Raw genomic sequence first — 24626 nt, forward strand, 5'->3', positions numbered from 1 at the left:
TCTATTTATCTCTTTTTACTTTCTATACATTCATCTTAATTTTTGATCATCACATTGAATGAATTGAAAAAAAAATAATAAGGAGTGTATAGAAGATAAAAAAAAGTGTGTAGTATGGATAGCACCACCCTATTTGTAAAGAAAAAATAATTCAGGTTAACTCAAATTTTTAATGTCAATAAAAATTCATTTGACTATTAATGTAGAGTTTGTAAAAGTTGTTCATAAAGCCTGCATAATACTTAAGTTACCAAATTTGCAAGCTAAATGATATGATTGTAAATGATTAGATTATGAATTCAGTGTCGATTCTTATTAGAGATACATCATTTGGTTTGCAATTTGATTTAAAAATTTTTATCACCCTAGTATTACTCTTAATCTAATAATATGTTGTGAAATAATTTTAGGATGACAATCAAAGGACAATTGTAGCAACAAGTCCTAGGCTCCTAGCTACAGGGAAAATAAAATCCCAAAACAGGAGAAATTTTTAGGTGTGCCGGGTACACCAAAAAATTTTGGTGTATCATCACTCATAATGGCGGACCCTACCCTCACTTATTTTTCAATAAATAAATAAAATCAAATTCTAATGAGTGAGGCCTTTTATTTTGGGGATGGGATTAAGTCGGTCAGTTGAATAATTAATCAAATTAATTAGTTTCGTACAACCAAAGATACTATGAAAGTTGACTTCTTTTTCTGTTTTTAGTTTTAGATTCATATTTTACACGATACATCTTGAGTTCAATTGTTGATATTAATAAATCACACAATGATATTTTCAGAAACATGACCTAACAATTTCTCCCAAAACAGCTGCTGTGAGAGTGCTCAATTTCTAGCAATTAGGACATTGGGATTATACACAATCTTTTATACTTATGTCCTTTTATTTTGGGGATGGGATTAAGTCGGTCAGTTGAATAATTAATCAAATTAATTAGTTTCGTACAACCAAAGATACTATGAAAGTTGACTTCTTTTTCTGTTTTTAATTTTAGATTCATATTTTACACGATACATCTTGAGTTCAATTGTTGATATTAATAAATCACACAATGATATTTTCAGAAAGATGAACAACAGTGACAAAGCCACCAGCTAGTTAATTTTAAAATAATAATTGTCACATCCCCGCCCGGAGGGGACCACTTTTCGGACCCGCTCCACCACCATAGTACGATATTGTCCACTTTGGGCCCCGACCACGCCCTCACGGTTTTGTTTCTGGGAACTAACACGAGAACTTCCCGGTGGGTCACCCATCATGGGAGTGCTCTCACGCGCTACTCGCTTAACTTCGAAGTTCCAACGGAACCCGAAGGCAATAAGCTCCCAAAAGGCCTCGTGCCAGGTAGGGATGAGAATATACATATAAAGATCACTCCCCTGGGCGATGTGGGATGTCACAATCCACCCCCCTTAGGGGCCCGACGTCCTCGTCAGCACACTAGCGACCAGGGTTAGGCTCTGATACCAAATTGTCACATCCCGGCCCGGGGGGACCACTTCACAGGCCCGCTCCACCACCGTAGCACGATATTGTCCGCTTTGGGCCCCGACCACGCCCTCACGGTTTTGTTTCTGGGAACTCACACAAGAACTTCCCAGTGGGTCACCCATTATGAGAGTGCTATAGTGTGCTACTCGCTTAACTTCGGAGTTTCAACGGAACCTGAAACAAGTGAGCTCCCAAAAAGCCTCATGCTAGGTAGGGATGAGAATATACATATAAGGATCACTCTCCTGGGTAATGTGAGATGTCACAATAATAATAATAATAATAATAATAATTTGACGATTAACATGGATAATTTTGCTTATTGTAAGTAAGCTTCTGAGTTAGTGAAAGGAAAAGGAGATGATGATATATAATGCTATTTATTATTAATTAAAATAATCAAACTTAACTTCTCATAATTAAAAGTGGGAAGCCATTAGTGTTCCCACAAATAAACTCTAATATTTTGTTGCTTTCCAGGCAAAGTGAAGCTTCGACCCCCTCTCAATCTGTGACCTGTCACTTGGTATTTGTTTATTTTATTTTTAAAGAGCAAAACCCTCTCTCAAATTTTAATATTTTTTATTGCATAATACAATTTTATTTTGTAGCTCGTAACCAGTGGGAAGCAAACTAGTTGAAAAGTTGTCACGCTTTCAGTCCACTGTATGTATAATGTATGTTATCATATCCATTGTTTTCTTAAAAGGGAAACAATTAGTGCAAATATACCCACAGTCAAGCATACTCACTAGTTTGAGGTTTTGAACCTAAGACCTCATGTATGTTATCAATATTTGCTAGTTAATTTTTTTTTTAATTATCATCTAATGATTTTGCTATGGTAGTTGACATTTTTGGAAGCCGAAAAAACTCATAGAGATATTTCAACTTTTCTCTGACCACCATAATGTGATATACTAGTGTCAGAAATCGAACCTAGAACGTGCCGTGTAAATACTGGCTTGAAATTCATCTTTTTTATTATTTTTTATAATGGATTGGCTTACTGTATACAGCTTAATGGCTTGGAAAGAACCAGACAAAACATGGTACTCCCAAATGAGTTGACTTTACAAGTTACAAATCTCGATGATCTCTAACCTACAACATAAAGCTACCTACTATCTTACTACTTATGTAAATATGATCACATAACAAAAATATTAAGATTAGTCGCTCGTGCAAGTGTGATTTGATGACAATTCACGTTTGCAAGATCTACAAAACCAGAAAATTAAGATGTGTCTGCATGCGTTAGTTACTGATTATAGCACTCATCAACGACTGGTAACAATTAAATCAACTACCCCTTTGTGGACTGATCACAAAAGTTTCAAATTAAGAACAAGAAACCCTAATAGGTGTGGGGTTTAGGACTGGTGTAGCCGCAGGTTAGGAAACAGTGAAGGAGAACCACAACATTGGAGACTTCTATCGAGAGGCTATAATTTAAAGCATGCAATATTCACACGTAAGGCAGACTTCTATCGAGAGGCTATCGAGAGGCTATAATTTAACCATGCATTCATGCCTTCAATGAACTCCACCGACCATCTAGGTTAGGTTGCGTGAGCTGACATTTACCATCAACTTGCACTACGAAAGTATTCGATCGGTAAGGTTGTCTTACCACGTCAACATATATAAAACGTAGGAATCACGAGATGGGACAAGATAAAAACTTAAGTATAGCAGTCTGGCCACACGTAGCTAGTAGGTACTCTCATATGAGAATGTACCATGTGTTACCATTTGACTTCACGTAGGCATACCATACGAAGTATGATTCTCTCTCCTCGTATTATCATCTTATTCTCTCACATTCTTTTTCTTTGTCTTATTTTTTATATAAAAAATTCAAAATAAGATATAAGCGTGACGTAATCACAACCGTTTATATATAAAAAAAAATAAAAGATAAATTAGGAGAAGAGAGAATTATACTATATACCATACAGCTCCCAATGCACGAGACTCGCGCTCTACTGTGGGAGGAGCATTACTGGTTGTCAAATCAGATTGTCTTACTCAACTTTTTCTGTATGTATGTATGGACAGACAAACCACGTGATTTCGATGCTCGTATTGAAGTTTTTTCTCCTCAACTTCAAACAAATTTCCCTTCATGCAATTAACTGCAAACTGATAAATTGGCGAGACAAAATCCAGGAAAGAGGGGAACCAAGAAAGCTCACATGTATGGGGTCCCACGTCCAAGACCAGCAAATTCGAGCCATCCAAAAACTGGTGGTCAACCTTTCTCCTAAAGTACCCTACACCAAAAGCATCTCAATGTTCTTTGTTTGCAGTCACACGTTTTCTTTCATGATTTTCGTACGTCTCAAAACGTGACATGAATAACTACCAAGTACAAATCCAACATGCTTTGCTAAATTGCTTTAAAAGTTGAACTTCGTCAAACGCAAAGAAAAAAAAGAAGGATGGTGTTGTCCACACATATGTTTTTATTTGTTCGTGTTCCTTTTAATTTTTGACTATCAGATCGAATAAATTGAAGAAGATCAACGAAAAAAAAATCATAGGATTATGTGAAAGATAAAAAATGATGTGTAAATTCTGAATAGGACTGCCCAAAAAGAAAAGAGAGTGAAAACAACACTAACAAATGGAACAAGGAAAAGGCAAACTTTATGTCCACTTTCCAGCATTTTGGTGCCTTTTGGTTTTGAATTGAATGGAAAGTGAAGTGTAATAGCTCAATCCCACAGCCCATGAACAAAACTTATATGCAACTGTAACGGTACAACATTGTTCTAAAAATCTCCGTCTAGGTGTTAAGTAGTTGACCACCACTCCGATTAATGTTTAGGCGTTTGAAAATTAAGAAATGATGCCTAGACATGTTGAGGCGCCCACCTAAACTGACTAGGAATCCGCTTAGACCCACTAAGATTGCGACTTAGACAAAAAATAAATAACTTTCATTTTGCATTTTATTTTTTTCAGTAAATTGTAATATACTTGTTAAATCCATAAATGAACATACATTATATGCTTGTTTCCCATGTTTTCATTATATTCCAATACATCATAATATATATATCATTCTCTTATGTAGTTTATGATGTAATTACATATATTATAGAAAAACACTCATTTACACAAAATATAATAGATTTACTTAAATCCGCCTAGACGGTTAAGCTCCAGCTAGCCACCCGACTAGCACCTAGCGCCTTTTAGACACCTTTACAATAACGGTAACTCACATCATAAGCTGGCACATACTAAGATATTATTACTAAGGTGTCGCAATTCATATAAATTTCTCTCCAACCGCATCTCGCATCCTCTATCATATTGTCGGTCTCCAGTAACTAGTTTCCATAGGGGCCGAGGTGGAGGCAGTAGTTGCACGTAGACTGGAGGCTGCCATGACCCCCAGCCTCCGTATGGCCCTATGTAACTGGCTTACAAAATTCTAAACTTTCATGTAGTTATGCTAGAAATGGCTAACAAATGTGTTACTAGTTATGTTTACAACAACAACAAAATCTTTTCTCAGTACGTGGGTCGAGAAATGAACTCTCATGTTTACTTAACAAAAATGAACAATTGACAGTTAAAAGCGAATCGAGAAATCCAAATCTGAGATTTTCCTGCAGGAGGAAATTATGGTATTTAAGTGGATACAAGAAGAAAAATACTACATCTTCAATTAAAACCACAAATGAAAAGAAAGTTTTTTTCATTTGAATCCCCATGTTATTTAATTACATATTGGGATTATGCTACACAAACCTGAACTCTTCCAGTTCTCAATTTTACATGTAATTATATGTTCAAGAACTCAGCAAACCATCTAACTCAAAATACGCACGTTGCAAATATTCATAGTAGCACTCACAGGGGGGAAAATTAGTGGCTATTTCAGCTTAAGGTAAGATGGCTCCCAGCTGCTAATTAAGAGAAAAGGCCGCAAAATCCTCCTCTCGTTTCCTCCATTGACGGCTTTGATGTTTGGTTTTGTGGCCGACGATGGTTAATCAACAAGACTGCTGGGAGTAGGAAGGCGGTGTCATATTGTGTGGAGCAGTTGAACATTGCTGAACTGTTGGCAACAGTTGGAACAAACAAGAAGTGTATAATAAGCCACCGATATTATGAGGTCTCCTGGAAATTGAGTGATCTAGACAATGCCGCTGGATTGGCTTGCAAGACCTGAGAGGCATCAGAGAGGTGATTCTTTTGATCACCCTTTGACTGGAAGGCCTTGAAGAGTCCCCCGCTGCTAACTGAATCAGCCTTATCATTCTTAATCCCCAATGTTGCCCATATAGAGCTTTTTGCAGCTTCACCCGGGTCATCAATCCTCAAAGTTTTTGGAATCCAAAGATTTCTCTCAGCACTCTTTTCTCTCGGTGGCACTTCTTCCTCAGAGCTATTTTGTTTCACAGTGTTCTCTTCTCTCGAATGTTTCCCCAAGGTGGGAGAGTTGGGACCAGAACTTGAAGCACTGTTGTTTGAAGACAATGGAGGAGGAAGCCAAGGGATACTCCAAGTACCTTGCACAGCACAACCCCAATAAGCTGCAGCAGGGTAGAAGGACATAGGATAACCTGGAGGGCAGAAAGCAGGTGGTGCGATGGGAGAGTTCCAAGGGTAAGGCCAAGGAGCCCCGGGAAAGCATGGTATTTGAGGTGGGAAGCCCTGATAATTATGCATTACTTGCTCTTGCGATCCAAATTTGCACGCCTCGTCCTTTGAATTTGAATCTGTCGCTGTTGATCCAGTCAAATGATCATCTCCGGTTACTCCAGCACCATAAGAAGCTGGAGTCCTCAATCCTTCAGGTTTCTGAAATTCATTATGCGTACAGTTCTGTATATTTTTATCGGCTAGATGAAGGACAGAAGCCACTGATTCACAGAGGGGCGTATCCCTGCAAAATGTTAGGACAGTACCATTTGGTTGTACTGAAGGGTGGTGAACTCCATTGAGACCATCAGCTTGAGCATTCGGCATAGCTTCAGAGACAGTTATGTGACGATAGTGAGAAGCAGAATTCTTATTCTTACGACGACCGGCACCCACAGGCACATTCCTCATTGTCCCACCAGCTGTCCAGTATCTCTGGCAGTTCTTGCAGAAGTGCCGGGGTTGGTTGACATTGTAATTGTTGTAGTAACAAAACTTGGTGTCCATACTATTACAGCGGGGGCATGGAAGTATTTTATCTGGTTTCTTCAGGGTCTTATCCTGCGAATTACTTGTCTCACTCTGTTCCTCTTCAGTCTTCTCAGTCTTTAGCGTGGCACTCTCCTTCTCAACAGGTGATTCACGGTTTACACCTATTCTGGATGCCGCATCTGGATTTGCTAACTCTTCCGAAGATAATGTTGGGATTCCATTTTCCTGTGTCTTTTGAATCGGTTTTTCCCCCAATGTGTCCTGAATTGATAAACAAATTAATTGAGAAGATGAGTTTCAAAACTGAGTATCGTTGAAATATAAACAAAATATTATCATCTATCCTTTATGTCTACTACGTTACTACAGGATACAAAAAAGGTCTGAAACTTAACTATCTACTGCTGGCATGCTGAATCGACTGAAACAATTAGACTCCTTATTACATGGCTGTGTTGAAAATCGAACTCCAATGCTTAAAAGTAAACACGACATGAAGGTTCCTGAGGATTTGCCTCTACATAAGGTATGAAACCCCTCTTTCTTTTTGACACAATAGCCTCCTTTGCCTTCATTACGAAGGAGTTTTAATCAATTTGGAGATGAGGGGTTAATGGCATCTTTAGATAAACATTCAGATTCGTGGTACTAAGCCACTATGTAATGAGTAAAATAGCACCAGATATTCATATGTCATCCGAGTAGCGCATTGACCACACGAAAGTATTATAATTTATAAGCAGGCAGGCTAAAAGTAGAGATCAGTACTAGCTAACAGAAGTTTCGGCCTCCGAATGCATCATGGTAGAAGCAGCAAATGATTAGCTTGTTTGTAGAGAATTTTTCCAAATCTTTTCAACCCTCAAATAGAAAGACAAAAAACTATGAACACAAGCTACGAATCGATATCCCCAATACAAATGTAAAACAAGCAAAGTTTCAAAACACAACCTAACCCCAAATTGCCACAAATCATAAAGGGAATCCATTTAACAAAGCTCAGCTGAAATTTCAGAAAGGACACAAATGAAAAACCCAGAAAGTGCAAACAAAACCCATTTGAAACAGAAAAATTTCGAATGAGGTTGAGCGCTAACATAAGAAAGTTGCTTGCTTGATTAATCACTAGCAGAAAAAGTACAATGACAACACAAAGTAAAACAAATTCTTTGAAAAATAACTAGCAATCTCCAAACAATTAAAAAGAAATAATCTGATAAGCATGCCTCAAGGCAAACAAGATTAGAACTTTGTAGCTGATAAGATTTAAAACCCACCTTCGAACCCCAAAGAAGCAAAAACAAGCAAAAAATATGTTCAAAAATCAATTGAAATGAATCACACAAAAAAAAAAACCCAAAAGCAAAAGCCAGAGCAGCATATCAAAAAGTCAACAAAAATCCTCCACAGAAAGCAACCCATGAATCCATTCGAGCTTCCAAACAATGCTCAACACTAAAAATAGAAAATTTCGGACACCCAAATCCCCAAATTCCATTACCTTGTTGTCATTGACCTCTTTCTCTTCCCGGTCTCTGTGGGTATTGACTTCGGGCGAAGAGTTGGAGGAGGAGGAGGCGGCGTGGTATTGATCGACAGTCTCTTCCGCGACAGTCCCGGACGACGGATCGGGTTCCGGAGCTCTGGTAACTCCGACCGAGTCGCCGCCGGAGTTCGGCACCGAAATCGTCTTCCCGAAAAGATTGATCGCTGGGTCCTTTGCTGCCTCCGACATGTTTGCTACGCTTTTCTTTTCCTTTATCTTTTTCTCATCAAACATTCGATTCGGAAAAAAACCTTAGAGAGAGAGTGCGTTTGTCGTCTATCTTCTCAGCTGTCTATGGAGGTGGTGTGCCACGTCATCGGGGAGGGGAATTCTGAGCCACAAGTTCAGTAGTGGTTTTTGAAAAATAATTTTTATTCTGTTTTTTCTTTCTGTCTTTACCTTTTTGCCCCCATCTCCATCTTACCAAACACTTTTCTTTTCTTTTCTTTTCTTTTTTTTATTTTTTATTTTAAAAAGGGCAACTGGTGACAGCCACGGTTATCCATCTTTTTTGGGAGCCGGGAAGACTCATAGAGTCATTTCAACCTCTCCCTAGCCACAAGTCTGGCCTCTACATAAGCAACGGGTTTCGAATCCGAAATCTCCAGTTTTTAGTTTGAAGGAAGACTATTCATGTAGATCATAAAATATAATGACTTGTAATCATTTTTAAAGTAGTTGAGTCTACTATTCCATCAAATGAAATTGAGCATATATGATGCACTTTGATCCAAAATGTCCACCTGGACACTCGGATGGAGCTATGATGACTTCATTACCTTCCAAGTGTCGAAAATCACAACTTGATTTGGGTGTCTGAATTGACATTGCGGGTCAGAGTTCCAGATGACGAAACCAATACAACTCGATTCAAGTGCTCAAGTGAATATTTAGGGTCGGGGTATGTAAATATTTCTCATACCTTTTCAAGATAGCTCTTCAGCATTTTATCCCAATTTTACTTTTAATTATTTTATCCCAATTACTGCATTTATAAATGTATTGCAAATATATTGAAATAAAAACAAGTTAACAAGTTTTTGTTCTGCAGTTATATTATATAAAATTTTGTTAAATGCAACATCTTTAGACTTTTCTTAGTAGGAGGGAATTGTTCAATTAAAAAAAGGGATATACATTTCTTTTAAATAAAAAATTATTAAAGGAAATCAAATGTGGCACCAAATTGTACCTGAAATAGTATTTTAATTAAATATAGTTTGAAATGAAATTAAATATGAGTATGATTAGAACACCTATATTCCATATTTTTTCCACATGATAAATTATACTCCAAATTCTAAATGAAATTTTACTCAGTTTTAAGGTCTTTAAGGTCAAATGATAGCGTAAAGCACTTTTTTTTTTCTTTTATAAGAAAAAAAAAATCCGAATTTTGCCGAGTCTTTGCCTTGTAGTTGCATAAATTGGCGTAGAAAACTAAGTCTATAAATTAATTGAATTATATATAAAAAGAGAAACAAATTTGGTGAAACATCATAATACCAAAAGTTCATTTATGCTTGCAACTTTTAAAAATAATAATGCATTGCAACTGGTCATTTACCACAGTAGTAGAAAGGTGTTGAGCATTTACATAATGACGTGAGTAGGTGTTGAGCATTTACATAATGACGTGAGTTCAAATTTCATCGGTGACGAATTTAACATCTAATCTAAAAAAAACTATAGTTTGACAAAAAATAAAAATAATGATGCATTAAATAAAGAAAAATAAGTAAAATAATTATTAAAATAAAATAAAAAAGATAAAACAAAAAAAAAAAAAATTAAGTAGATAGTGCTTTACTGCAATAATAAAAAGTAATCATGGCTATGCACCTAGGTATGGGTCTGATTCATTCCGAACCCCATACCCTTGAACAACAAACAACTTAGAGCATCTCCAATAGAGATGTCAAAAAATAAATATCAAATGTTAATTTGATGGCTAACGTGACAATATCATTTTCTTTTTTTCCAACCGATATTTTTTTGTTATAAATTATATTTATATAACTCATTTTAAAAAGAAATCAATTAAAATAAAATGTCAAGGTCCATAATTGGTGCATTAATGGGATCTACACAATAAAATAATTAAAAATTATTTGACATCACATTTTCTCATATGTTAATCCATATAGGATTGACATATCGATTGAAGTTTGCTCATATCTTCAAATTTGATTACAAGACATTTCACTTAGAATTTAACATCTCATTTGGAAATGGTCTCAGACACTAAAACTGTCGTTTAAAAAACATATTTAAAAAATAAAATAAAAAGCAAATTGTAACACATGTTCGCTAGTCTATTAATTAAAGCAATTTTAGGCAGAAAAAGAAGTTGATAAAGAGTGCCAAGTCAGCCCTACCTTTTAGTGGGCCCCGCCTGAAAAGTAAAGTGCAAAGTCACCAAAGGCAAACCCCATGATTCAGGTCCACTCATTTCATCACACGTGTCAAGGGAGGTATACGTGTGAAGCATCTCCTGGTTCTTGGGGCGAAACACCAAAAAAAATCCTGCTAACGGCTGTGATTTTGAAGAAATTTTTAGTTTTAACGGGAATACGAATAGTATACTACATATTTTTGTATAAGTGATGAAAAATTCTAATTTTTAAATAATTAATATTTTAACACAAGTATTCCACTATTTATATGAAGATACCACTTTATGTGATGATTATACTGAAAAATCTCTCGTGATTTTGCCTTTCAAACACACTCCTTTTGTGCTGACACGTGTACCGAACCCAAACCGGGAGCCTATCTTACCCTTTCCACGTGTGACGCGTAGCCGTCCGATTAGATGGAATATAAACTTTTTTATATTTATTTCTATGTACTTTGTTTTATTGCTAACCACATGTTAATTTATTTTTTATTTTTTATGATTGATTCTTTTGGCCGGAAATAGTATTTAAGGTTGTTTATTTGTTTATTTTGTGCTTTTATATGCATCTTTTTTCTCTGAAAGGCATAAGGTTTGTTTTCAACCTTATATTTATATTTTAGATTTGAACCGGCCGATGACTTCGTTATGACAACTTGTTTTTTAAAAAGTCGGTGATCGTAGCAACACATGTATTTGAAGTGCATTTGAAAGAAACATCGTTTATGTATTTGTTGTATGAAGTATTTAAGTGTTTTTTTTCGTTATTCAGTGCATTTTTACTTTAGTTTCTAAATCACTCTCTTCAAAAGTACTTTTAATCATTTTAAAAACACTTCCAAACATTACTGAAAATTTTGATAAAACTGAAAATAAAAAAATAAATAAAATGCTAGGAATACGGGACAATGGATTGAATTGAAGTTCAAATCCAGTACAGATACTGTTATCTGGTCGAAATCAATTTGAGAAAGAGGAAGAAATTTGGGAAAATGAAAGTGTGCATTGGGCTTTTTGTTGTAAAATTTGATATTTGGGCTTTTATGTAGTTTGGTCCACTAATTTGGGCGATGCAAAAGGAATTAAATACCCATGAAATAGTATAGGTTAGAGAAAATATAACTTCACCTGGTTAAAGTTATTTCTAACATTAGGTTCTTAAAACTGTCATAACTCCTCACTTTGGTTCTTGAGATTTAAAATCGATAGAAGTGGATTGTCCACCGTCATTCATGTTGGTCATTTCATGAAAAGTGTCCGTTAAATTAAGGGTATTTGTGTCAAATCAACCATTCTCCTTGAATTGGTGGTTTATTTAATTTAACGGGTATTTTCCATAGAAGAACCAAAAAGATCGACGGTGAACAATCTTAGGGACTATTTTTGTCGATTTTAAATCTCAATGACCAAAGGCAAGAGTTACGATAATTTCAGAGATCATTTTAGCTACAAAAACCACCCTTTAATTTAAAATATTGTAGTTGACTTGGTAACACGACGTTTTCGTCAAGGTGAAGCACTCAGGAAAGTCAAGAAGCTTAAGGGCCACACGGCTAATGAAGGATATGATGCGTCCATTTGGTTGAAAATATGGCACTACGTACGTTGTACTTTGTCTTCTACCTTTCCTTAGTGCTTATGCAACCCAAAAGTGTGTGGTTCTTTCCATTTTACTTTGTGTGCCAATTGGCAATTGCCAACCCAAACGCGTAAATTCTTCATTTCGTTATTGCTTCCTTTTGTTCTCACTTGTTTGGTCTATTTCTTTACAAAGAAAGGCATTTATTCATCCATGGAAACCTATTTAATTTCAAACATGAACATTAAGATGTCTCAAAAACGCAAAAATAGAAAGCAATCTAACATGTTATACTGTCAAACCAGCAATATTTCATTTTTTGACATGAGGAGTTATGAATGGGGGAAGATGGATTTGATTCATAGTTTTTCAGGTATTGAATTATAAGTTCTAATGATAAACTCAAACTTTATTTATTTATTTCATGTCTCAATAAAAAAAAAATTCGAGAATTGGCACAATCAAATACCATGTTTTAATAAACCGTGAAAGTTAAGAATATAAGAAACATTTTAATACACATTTCAGTTAAATATGCATGTCATAATCATGAACCACCACGAGGTGATTTAGTGGTTGTGGGTGAATTTTAAGCTCGTATTCCAAATGGTACATCTTGGATTTAATATCTGGTATTAGTGAATCACACGATGATGCCCAGAGAGTGAAACACCTTTGTGAGTGACCCACGACGGGTTGAACTGCAATGACAAAGCTACCAACTGATCATTTTTAAGGCAAAAAAAAATGTCATAATCATGACAACAATTTATACAATTGAACTTTATGTTACATTTGGCCAATCCCCCCAGCCGCAAGAAAGGTGGACTGTTGTGGTGCAACCACCAACTGATCCCTTTTTAAAAGAAAAAAAAAAGAAAGAAAGAACATGGCATAACCATGACAACAATTTATATAATTAAACTTTATGTTACGTTTGGCCAGTCTTCCTGACTTTCGAAAATGTGAAATGTCGTGGCAAAACTACCAAATGATAATTTTTGTTTTTGTTTTTTTTTTAAAAGAACATATCATAATCATGACAATTGCATAATTAGACTTTATACGTTTGGCCTCTCAAACATAAAATTCCTACTCCACCATCGATTAAGATGACTAATTCCACAAAAGAACATATCACCAAAGTTGGTTTCTTTTCCATCAATTCCTCATTGGGGTGACTTGGTCACCATCTTGACGAAAAAAAAAAGAAATAAAAATAAAATCTCTTTTAATGCTTAAATATTCCAAATTATGCAAAAGTGGACCAAGCCCAATGAACTACCCCACAAATCATGCACACATCATTGTGCGGCAGCGGCAAAAGATGGAAAAGCCCATCTCCGACGCAGCCCACGTAATCCTCACAACTTGTCGCTCGGGATTTTCCAAAGCGTGTATAAACGAACCACGGAGAGAGAGAGAGAGGGATCGATAGTTTTACTAGTTCATTGCGGAAGAAGAAGAAGAAAAATGTGATAAAAAAACTCCCAGTAAATTCTTCTTCCTTGTCCGCTCTGCTTCCTCTGCTTTTCGAGCCGGCCAATCGCATCCAAACCCAATTCTCACTTTTCCAATTCGCTCAATTTGTTTTTTGTATTTCTGTATTGATCTCTCAAGTTCTTAGCTGTGAATTGGATTGAGGGGTTTGAAATGTCGAAACAGGATTGATTGGTTTTGATTTGGATTCGGGGCACCGACGAGTGGTTCAATCGGATCGTCAGGTGCAAATCGGATTTGGGTCGATCTTATTTTTCGGTATATGTTGGTGGGTTTTGAATTTTGATCCGATTTTGTTGATTGGATTGGAAATCAAAATTCTGGGTTCGATTTGAAATGGTATATTTCCATAGCTCAATCTCGGTCTGCAACTCCGTTGACCAACCAAACGCTCCCATGGCGGATTCAATGAGTTTAACCGACCCAAGTGCCAAATCTAAGCAAACCAACCATGTTCAAGGAAGAAGAAAGATACCCAATTCCCCCAATTGCTCAAAGACTCCTTCTTGCGATCGATCTCGATCGGCTTTGATCGATGTCGTGTTATTCATTGCGGTGGTTTGCGCTTTTGGATATTTGCTATTGCCGTATGTGAAGTTTGTATCTGTTAAGACAATTGAAATTGTGCGAATAATCATATATGTGCTGAGGGAGGAGGTTTCGAATGCTCCGTTGGTGTACGGATGTATGGGACTTAGCCTCTGCTGTGCGGCATTGGCCGCTTGGGCTCTGCTGGCCTGCACCAGCAGGAAATGTGGGAATCCCAATTGCAGGGGCCTCCGAAAGGCTGCTGAATTCGACATTCAGCTGGAGACGGAGGAGTGTGTGAAGAATTCGGCTTCGGTGGCTAAGGACGGAGTGAAGAAGGGCCTTTTTGAATTGCCCCGCGATCACCACCGCGAATTGGAGGCCGAGCTTAAGAAGATGGCGCCACCTAATGGGAGAGCAGTGCTTTTGTTTCGGGCTAGGTGCGGGTGTTCTGTTGGTAGATTGGAAGTTCCGGGACCGAAGAAGCTTAAAAAGATCAAGAAGTAGGATTATGATGATTACACATGAGTAGTCATAATGCAGAGAAGAAGAGTGCCGTTCTGTAAGCCGTCTTCTTGGAACACAGTGTTGTTTTTAAATAAGCTTAGCTCATGGAATAAGTTGTAAGGATTATATACCCTTGGTTATAGCGGGGAATATAACAATCCCGTATTTACTTTCATTTCCTTTTGGTTATATGTTTTGTCTAAAGTTCTTGAATTTGAAATTTAAATTTGGTTCTCCATTGATTCAGTTCTTCGGTTCTTTTTCTTTTCGTTTATAGGATATGATTCTTCTGTGAGGTAAGATTGTCTTGAAATGGTTTCTCTGCATTTGCACAATAGTGTTTATCGATTTTTTATGTATCGTGCTCAGAGGTAGCGTAATTATACTTCCGTTGCAGAGAACTGGTCTCTGATTCCGCAGTTTCAAGTTTTTGTTGAAATTTTCCGCTTACTTGGCCGTGTAAACTTCTAAAAGCAGGGAACTTTTTCATTCATATCATGCCAGGTGACAGTAATCTGGAAAACCTGGCTTAGAAAGCAGCGGTTCTGGTTCTATGAGTGGAAACTGATGAGGTAAACTCAAATGCGAGTCCCCGAAGGAACTAGCATTTGATTGTGACTGTATTGTGGTTGTGATACGCTTTGTCTACTCATGTTTGCACCACACTGCATAATTTGCTTGGCTGCTTTGCTTTATCTTAGTAATTTATTCTGCTTTAGGTTAGCTTTAAGCTTTATCATAAAGAAATCAGTCTGATAGGATAGCTAGTGCATGCACACATGAAGGTTCCTAGTGAAATATTAGACCCATTCTTCATTCATTTGCAATTGCAATGTGTTGTATGCTCCCTCGTCGATAAATTATGTTTCAAGATCCTTATCGAAAGAAGATTGAGGCGTTCTCATTCTGCTTCGAGTAGTAGAGAGTTTCGGGTTTGAAAATCCTCGGATGTAATTGTTTAGGTTGGAAAGAAATACGGGTGAAGATCATTTGGTTGTGATGGTGCAATTGCTGCTCTACCGGTTCACCTGCACGCGTGGGTGGCTGGCGGTACCTGGTTTCTAGACACAAGTTCTCGAACAAATTCACGGTGGACTGCGCGTATGCATTCGACGATGTTTGGCATGTAAGGTTCAGAATGCTTGTAGTTAGATTACTAGCGAACTTTGTTGTTTGCTTTGATGGAATGAGCACAAGAGGATGAACTTAGTCCACCTTCAATCCTTGGGAGTGGGAAAGATGAAGGGACATGTTGGGCATAAGGAAGTTTCCTTTGCTTTGATGCAATCAAGAGATGGTGGTGGTGTTTCATTTTTTTTTAGTGAAATTCACTTTTGTGTTTTCTTTTCCAAGAATAAAGGGCTGAGGAAAAAGTTTCCCTTTCACTTTTTTTGGTTTCAATGTATGGTGGCTAAAAGTGGCACAACAATGAACACTTCTGCATTTGGGGTGACACAGTAATAGTATTTAAATGAATCGTTAAGCCCTCGCTAGTAGTATTTTAAATCACCGTCTATTTTAACGGTATTTCAAATTATTGTTCATGATAACGGTATTTCAAATTGATTACGCATAATCGAGCGGGAAAGTTTAGATGCGTAGTATTGTGTGGTCGACTTGGAAAGTATAAAACACGTTTCCCATTCTAATCACGAATATAATAAATATTTATATGGCCAATACATCTACGTATGTATCTAATTGAAAAGGGAAATTTTATTTAAACCCAACTATTTTATCTTCAAACCCAACTTAAATATTTTTGCCAGTAAACTCTCCATTTTGCTCCGACTTTATTTAAAAAGTAAAAATAAATTAAAAGAACATGAACCCACATATCTGCCCACCATTTTTCGCCGTCTTCTTCATTGACACGATCGTGAATCTCTTGTCGTCGGCGTCTCTTAACCACCCCCTCTTCCGTATTATCTCCCTCCTCTATTTCTCACACTCTTCAACCATAATGCTGGCATCGGAGGCCTACAAGTTTCAGAGTGGTACAGAGCCGACAATGCGGAGAACCACGAATGTCTATGGCCGAGAAGGGATGGCGAAGTTGTCGATGAGGAAGGCGTTGAGATGAAGAGGGATCATTTATGTTGTATGAACAGTTCGAAGTCAAAACTTATGGAAATTGAATGGTGTGCCATATAAAGCAGTTGTGATGCTAAAAGAATTTGAATTGAAGTTGCCATGGAGAATCGCCGGTGAATCTTCTGTGCGTTTGAGGTGGAAGAGAACCACTGGGTGTGGAAAGAGATTGCAGTTTTGTTTATTTCTTTTTTCAGTTTTAATCAAAGGGTGAATTAGGAATTTTAAGAATTTTTTTTTTGTCTTAGGTGTAGAAAGAGGTTGAATGGGTTCCAATAAAATTTTCCAATTGAAAATGTTTGTGTTTTCTATATATGTCATTTTTTCTATAAGAGCAATACTAAAGGAGATAAACTTTGAACACAAAATCTCGAGTGCATGCTTTTTGATTATTTTTTTAAGGCTTACCTGTAATAAGTCTTGACATATATTTAACCGTTGTATTTGATTTAATGATTTAAACTAAGTGATCAAGGACTGGCACTTAAAAAAAGAGTGATACTAAGCCCACCCCAGTGTCTTATCACTTGACCCACTTTAAAATAATACTTTTATTGACAAATTTATCCTTGTATAAAATGACCTTTAAAGACTTAAAAACTAGCCAATCATATCTTGCCATAAGCCCCTTCACCTCCTCAATTAGGATAAATCATTAGATAATTTAGTATTACTACATCAGCATATAACTTCCACTCAAAATTTAACACATATACAATTATTATACATCTGGACTTAAAACTTATTTAACATAAAAATGAAATTAAAAAAATAAATAAAAAAATTGAAGAACCCCTTAACCACCACCTTCCCCGACCTCAGCCTCCACAACTTCACCCCATTTTAATTTCCTACCTCACTGTTTCAACCCCAAACACTACTGCTTCTTCCTCCTTCCTTCTCTTTATCCTCTCCATCTCTCTTATGCATTGGCTTTCTCACCGATCGTCTCGCTCGCCATGGCTGAGACCTTCGCCAAATTCATCGAGGCTGTGCTCGGACAGCAAGCCCATCTCGTCCACTGATCTCCTATGCAGTCCTCCAAAGACTCGATCAAATGGGGACTTGAGAACCATCTCCCGATTCCCAAAATGTTACATCCCGGCCCGTGCAGGACCACTTCCCGGGCCCGCTCCACCACCGTAGCACGATATTGTCCGCTTTGGGCTTACCATTCCCTCACGGTTTTGTTTTTGGGAACTCACGAGTAACTTCCCAGTGGGTCACCCATCATGAGATTGCTCTAGCCCTCTTCTCGCTTAACTTCGGAGTTCCTACGGAACCCGAAGCCAGTGAGCTCCCAAAAGGCCTCGTGCTAGGTAGGGATGAGAATATACATTTAAGGATCGCTCCCTTGGGCGATGTGGGATGTTACAATCCACCCCCCTTAGGGGCCCGACGTCCTCGTCGGCACACTCGCGACCAGGGTTAGGCTCTGATACCAAATTGTCACATCCTCGCCTGGGCGGGACCACTTCCCGGGCCCGCTCCACCACCATAGCACGATATTGTCTACTTTGGGCTTACCATTCCCTCACGGTTTTGTTTTTGGGAACTCACGAGTAACTTCCCAGTGGGTCACCCATCATGGGATTGCTCTAGCCCTCTTCTCGCTTAACTTCGAAGTTCCTACGGAACCCGAAGCCAGTGAGCTCCCAAAAGGCCTCGTGCTAGGTAGGGATGAGAATATACATTTAAGGATCGCTCCCCTGGGCGATGTGAGATGTTACACAAAACACGCCATTAAGGCAGACCAAGGATTTTGGGCGAGGAGGGGCGCTGGGTGTGTTTTTTTTTGCCGGGGGGGGTGGCATTTGGGTTGAGGTTTGGGTGTGTTGATAGTGACGGTTCTGGGAATTTTTTGGGGAGGGGACTACTGTGATATTTGGAGTTGGAGTTGTTGGGCATATTTGTTTAATGATAATTTTCATTTTTGTTAAATTATAATAAATTTTTTAAAGCAAGGAAAATTGGAAGAAGAAATATATAGGGTTATTTTGGGAATAATGGTGGGTGGGGAAAGAATTTATGTGTGTTTTATCTTTTTATGGTAAGTGTGAATATAAGATGGATGAAGAAATAAGACACTGGGGTGGGTATAACATCACTCTAAAAAAATCACACTCCATGTGAGATACAAAACCATATCCATGAATTGAGAAGCGAAATCCGCACCCCTCTTTTCCAGAATCATCAAATAAATAAATAAAAAGGTGCAAAAAGCGCACCGTTTTGTTGACTGTCTAGTTTCTACCTCCAGAGCCTGCACAGAAATATAGAAGCTTTTCAGTTGGAAGGTGAGCAACTTCGAACTACCCGCATCTGAATTTTCCCGGCGGAATTCCCAATGCTGATCCTCTCTCCTACACCGCCGACCCCTTCGTCCCCCTCACTCTCCTCCTTTCCACCCTGAAACCGCAGCGTTCCTATCCTCTCCTCCCAACCGCAACCTCGTCGTTTCACTGAACGGAGACTCCGGTGTTCCGTACGTTTCAAGGGTACCAACTTTCCTCACCAGCTCCATTTCTGATTCGCTGATCTAGTTCCATTTTTCAAATCATGGAGATCCCACTTTTGCGCTACGAAAATATTGCGTTGGATCAGTTCCAGAGCGGATCAAGCTTACATTTTTCGTTCTCGGATCCTAAGTTCTTCAGGCGGAGATCGTTATCTCTGTTTTCTGGGTACTGTTTCCAATTCAATCGACGAAAATGGAGGAACCCATTGCCGCATATCAAGTGTTCTTCCGTGGAGCAGGAGCTGAAGCCGCGTCCGAAGCCCGTGCCGTCGAAAATCGAGGTCCATGAGCCGAAGGCGGCGCCTTTGGAAGATACCCAGATCGTGAAACGCAATTCTGGGCTTTGTAGTCAGATTGAGAAGCTGGTTTTGTGTAGTCGGTACCGGGAAGCGCTTGAATTGTTCGAGATTTTGGAGTTTGAAGGTGGGTATGAATTGGCGGGTAGTACGTACGACGCGTTGGTGAGTGCTTGCATTAGTTTGAAATCGATTAGGGGGGTTAAGAGGGTTTCTCGTTACATGATTAGTAATGGGTTTGAATTGGATCAGTATATGAGGAACAGGGTGCTTCTTATGCATGTGAAATGCGGGATGATGATTGATGCACGTAGATTGTTCGAGGAAATGCGTGAGAGAAACCAGGTTTCCTGGAACACGATAATCGGCGGCCTTGTGGATTCGGGGAATTTCATGGAGGCCTTCCATTTGTTTCAAATTATGTGGCACGAATTTTCTGACGCTGGATCACGGACTCTTGCCACCATGATTCGGGCATCAGCTGGTTTGGCACTCATTTTTGCTGGAAAACAGTTTCATTCCTGTTGTTTGAAGATGGGGCTGGGTTCTGATATTTTCGTGTCTTGTGCGTTGATCGATATGTACAGCAAGTGTGGGAGTATCGAAGATGCTCAATGTGTGTTCGATGAGATGCCGCGGAAGACGACAGTAGGATGGAATACTATCATTGCAGGTTATGCACTTCATGGTTACAGCGAGGAAGCTCTGAGTATGTACTATGACATGCGTGATTCTGGTGTTAAGATGGACCATTTCACATTTTCCATGATCATAAGAATCTGTGCAAGGTTGGCTTCACCGGAACATGCTAAGCAAGCTCATGCAGGTCTAGTTCGTCACGGTTTTGGGTTAGATATAGTGGCGAACACATCACTTGTAGACTTCTATTGCAAATGGGGAAGGATAGAAGACGCCCGTCATGTTTTTGATCAGATGCCCCTCAAGAATGTTATATCTTGGAATGCCTTGATCGCTGGATATGGTAATCATGGTCGGGGTGATGAGGCTGTTGAGATGTTTGAGAAGATGCTTCAGCAAGGAATGGTACCTAACCATGTTACATTTCTTGCTGTATTGTCTGCTTGCAGTCATTCTGGTTTATCAGAATGCGGATGGGAGATTTTTGAAGCAATGAGCAGGGATCACAAGATCAAGCCCCGGGCAATGCATTATGCTTGTATGATTGAATTGCTAGGTCGAGAAGGGCTTTTAGACGAAGCTTATGAACTAATAAGAGACGCTCCCTTTGATCCCACGGCAAATATGTGGGCTGCCCTGCTAACAGCTTGTCGAGTCCATAAGAATTTAGAGCTTGGAAAATTCGCTGCAGAGAAACTTTATGGGATGGAACCTGATAAGCTGAGTAATTATATTGTGCTCTTAAATATATACAACAGTTCTGGGAAGTTGAAGGAGGCTGCCGGTGTTGTTCAGACTTTAAGAAGAAAGGGTTTGAGAATGCTTCCGGCATGCACTTGGATTGAAATTAAAAAACAGGTAAATATTTTTCGTTATGGAGACAAAAGCCACACTGAAATAAGAGAGATTTACCAGAAAGTGGATGACTTGATGATCAAGATTTCAAAACACGGTTACATCCCTGAGGAGAAGTGTCTACTTCCTGATGTCGATGAACATGAGCAGACGTCGTTTTACCACAGCGAGAAACTGGCCATAGCTTATGGTCTGATCAGTACTTCGGATGGGACACCACTGCAAATTGTGCAGAGTCACCGTATTTGCCGAGACTGCCATTCTGCGGTTATGTTAATTGCTAGGGTTACGGGAAGGGAAATCGTAGTGAGGGACGCCAGCAGATTCCACCATTTCAAGGATGGGAGTTGCTCTTGTGGAAATTACTGGTGATGGCAGAGTTATTTGTGTACTCCTGTTTTGATTTATTTAATCGTACATTTACAAAAAAGAAAGTGATGAAAAAAAAGAGAATGTGAAAATCACTTCCGGTAACTGTTGGACGAGTTCTCTCAGCCTTAGGGTTAAATACTATATGTTGTAAACAAAGAATAAAGGCAAATGAATAGAATCAAGGTCTTTTTATTCTTCTTCTTTATATTGCTTGCAAAAATTGTTGCCCTATGTAAGTTTATCTTACACAGCCGGTACCAAGCCCGGATAAAGGAAAGGGAAGGGCGTCAGTTAGTCGACAACTAGCACTCCGTTTTCACGTTGAATCCTTACGAGTCTATTGAGCTGATTATTTTTTCTTAAAAATTAAAAAAAAATGTATGTTATGATATAAATCAATGTATATTAACAAATATATAAAATACAAACTAATTAATGAAAAATATCAATAGGAAACTACATATGATGAACACGACAAGGCTGACATAAAACAAGAACATCTTCAAAGACTACGAAATTGCCATAGTTGCGCCATATTTGTGATCATATTCACCCACATGTTGATCTCATCGTCTTCTTCTATCATTGCGGGCACGTCAAGCTTAGCATTGATCCTGCAGAGCGGCATGGCAGGTTTAACATTGATCCTGCAGAGCGGGCAGGAAGAGCGCTTGGCGATCCAGGTTCGAACACAAGCTGAGTGAAACTTATGCTTACAAGGCAATGTTATCTCCTTATCGACTTCTTCACAGTTCAAGCCTTCCGTGCAAATACTGCAGCACTGCCACTCATCTGACAACAATGGCTTCATCATCCACGCTTCCTCCATAAATGAACCTATGGATGCCACCGTCGCTACAGAAGCATTGTTGGATTCTTGGGACATCATCCTCGTCTTTATCTTTGCGTCTTCCGAATTATCAGACACGGTTTGATTAATATGCTTACTTATTGATGTTCGAATACAAGCCATTGTTATCTCCTTATTGGCTTCTTCACCGTTCAACCCTTCCAAGCAAATACTGCAATCATCCGACAGCAAAGGCTTCATCGTCCATGCTTCCTCCATGAGTGATCCTATGGATGCTGCCGCAAATACAGACGCGTTGCTGGATTCTTGGGACATCGTTGTTGTCTTCGAGTAAAATTTCTCCGAATTACTAGACACCTTGATTATTTGCTTGCTTATTGAGGAGTACTTGGCCTCTGTATATAAAAGGCATGCTATTTCCTGCATCGTGAAGGACGAGTCCATCTCCCAAACTCTGTAGGAAACCTTCTTTGGTTTGTTTTTGGAGGAAAGCAGAAGATGTAATCCTACTGATGAGTCAATTTCATATTATATATTTTACCTTATTTTTAGTATAATTTGGTAATTATTTTGGTAGAATTTTGATAATTTGCTTTATATTTTCAACATAGGACATTCGACTTATTCCGAAGTGAAACGTAATCAAACAGACGAATTTTGGAGTGATTCAAATTGGAAGATGTTTGTATGTTCCTTAGCTTGTTCGTGTTAAAATTTCAGTAATTTCTACCAAGCGGTTATTTTCTGGTGATTAAATAAAAAAACAGTGCGCGTTACTAAAAAGTGACATTTTGTGCAGAATTTTGGGTGAATTTACCAAGTCAATTTAGAATTATGTTTCCTAATTTATTTCAATTTATTTGGTTTCCTAGTTTTATTCTAAGACCTTTTAGTAGGAGGATTTTATTTAGAGTAGTATAAATAAGCCTTCTGGCCGACCCTTGATTTCTTCTTCATGCAATTTTTGGGGAGAAGATTTTGAGCAAAGTTTAGAGATTTCAAGACTTATATTTTCAAGGTGTTTTCATTATTTTTCTATTTCAATAAAGACTTTGTGATTTTTATTATGAATATGCGTAACTAATCATCTTTGCTAGGGCGAGGCCATAAGCCTTAGCATGAATATGTAGTATTTATTTAATTGTTTATGATATTATGTATGCATGCTTTAAATTATTAATCATTGTGTTTAAACTGTCTTTATGTCTTAATGATTCGTAACCATTAGGATGTTTATAATCCGATGCAATTCGGTCGGAATGCCACCGGAGGATTGAGTAGCTTCTTGTGATTGATAGTTGTAATTTCACCTAAGGCGAATGGCATGTCTTACGGGTTGCATTGTTTTTCAAGAGGTTTTCACAAATCGTAATGAGTTATGCATATTTATATTTGATCTGAATGTCACAAACGAATTGCATGTTTAATATACGTTCTAACTTGAATGGCACAAGTAGGATATACTTTAGGACAACCTAACATTCAAAGTTGCATGTGTTATTCATAAGTAATTGGTAAAACTACATAAAATTGTTAAGGCGACGGCGGAATCCTAGTACTTTCTCACTTTGAATTATAAAAAATTGTTTTTTTTTTCCTTCTTTAAAATTGCAGATTTTGGTTAACCTTTTTTATATAATTTCGTTTTTCTTAATTTAGGTCATTAAATCAACCTTTTCCAATCTTCGTTTTCAAATAATTAACTAAGATTTTGATTTTGCATAATTTTAAATAATCCCTGTGGAAACGACCTCGCTTGAGCCGTTTATATTACAACTACCTTATTCTTTCATAAGTATTTTGTGTGTTTTTATTTCTACGGTGGTAAAAATCCTATCACCTACCAAGGATAAAAAATTATTGAAAGAGTAACTTTTCTTTTACTTGATGACATATATTGTAAATTATAAACTAAGGGGAGAAAAATTCAAACTTAAATGTAATTAAACAAGCACATTAATTACCCCAAAAACAAACACATTCATACAACTAACTGTCTTAACTCAAATGTGATTAACTGTCATAACTCATGACTAATTAGTTAGCCCACCAGGGGTGCAAAGTTTGATTGAAATTTTTGATTCCGCTATTGGATTTCCATTTTGAATCCAAATACTTTTGAAACTTGGATGCATCGATATGGAAATTTGAATGCATATAGAAATTGGAAATTTGAATCCAAACATTTCTGAATCCATATGGAAATTGGAATGCATATAGGAATTCTGAACTTTCGACCTGAATTGTTTCAAATTTATGTTTCCAACTTATTGTAATAAATTTTTTTTTCTTCTAAATATTCAAATATTTTATGGTTATTTATTA

At 37.8% G+C, this 24626-nt stretch overlaps 3 protein-coding genes across 3 annotated transcripts; 2 read left to right on the forward strand and 1 right to left on the reverse strand.

The window, feature by feature from the left end:
- Positions 1 to 5069: 5069 nt before the first annotated feature.
- Positions 5070 to 8452, reverse strand: LOC137708131 (cyclic dof factor 1-like). The gene is made up of 2 exons (XM_068447130.1): positions 8163 to 8452; positions 5070 to 6922 (listed from the first exon to the last, which is right to left on the reverse strand). The coding sequence occupies exons 1-2, from the start codon at positions 8439 to 8441 to the stop codon at positions 5633 to 5635; spliced, it is 1569 nt and encodes a 522-aa protein (XP_068303231.1). The 5' UTR covers positions 8442 to 8452; the 3' UTR covers positions 5070 to 5632.
- Positions 8453 to 13603: 5151 nt separating this feature from the next.
- LOC137708339 (uncharacterized protein At5g19025-like) lies at positions 13604 to 14965 on the forward strand. The gene has a single exon (XM_068447395.1). The coding sequence runs from the start codon at positions 14021 to 14023 to the stop codon at positions 14717 to 14719; it is 699 nt and encodes a 232-aa protein (XP_068303496.1). The 5' UTR covers positions 13604 to 14020; the 3' UTR covers positions 14720 to 14965.
- A 4094-nt stretch (positions 14966 to 19059) lies between these two features.
- LOC137708746 (pentatricopeptide repeat-containing protein At5g50390, chloroplastic-like) lies at positions 19060 to 21517 on the forward strand. The gene has a single exon (XM_068447894.1). The coding sequence runs from the start codon at positions 19370 to 19372 to the stop codon at positions 21488 to 21490; it is 2121 nt and encodes a 706-aa protein (XP_068303995.1). The 5' UTR covers positions 19060 to 19369; the 3' UTR covers positions 21491 to 21517.
- Positions 21518 to 24626: the final 3109 nt, after the last annotated feature.

Source organism: Pyrus communis, chromosome 11 (genome assembly GCF_963583255.1).
Source record: "Pyrus communis chromosome 11, drPyrComm1.1, whole genome shotgun sequence".
NCBI lineage: Eukaryota > Viridiplantae > Streptophyta > Magnoliopsida > Rosales > Rosaceae > Pyrus > Pyrus communis.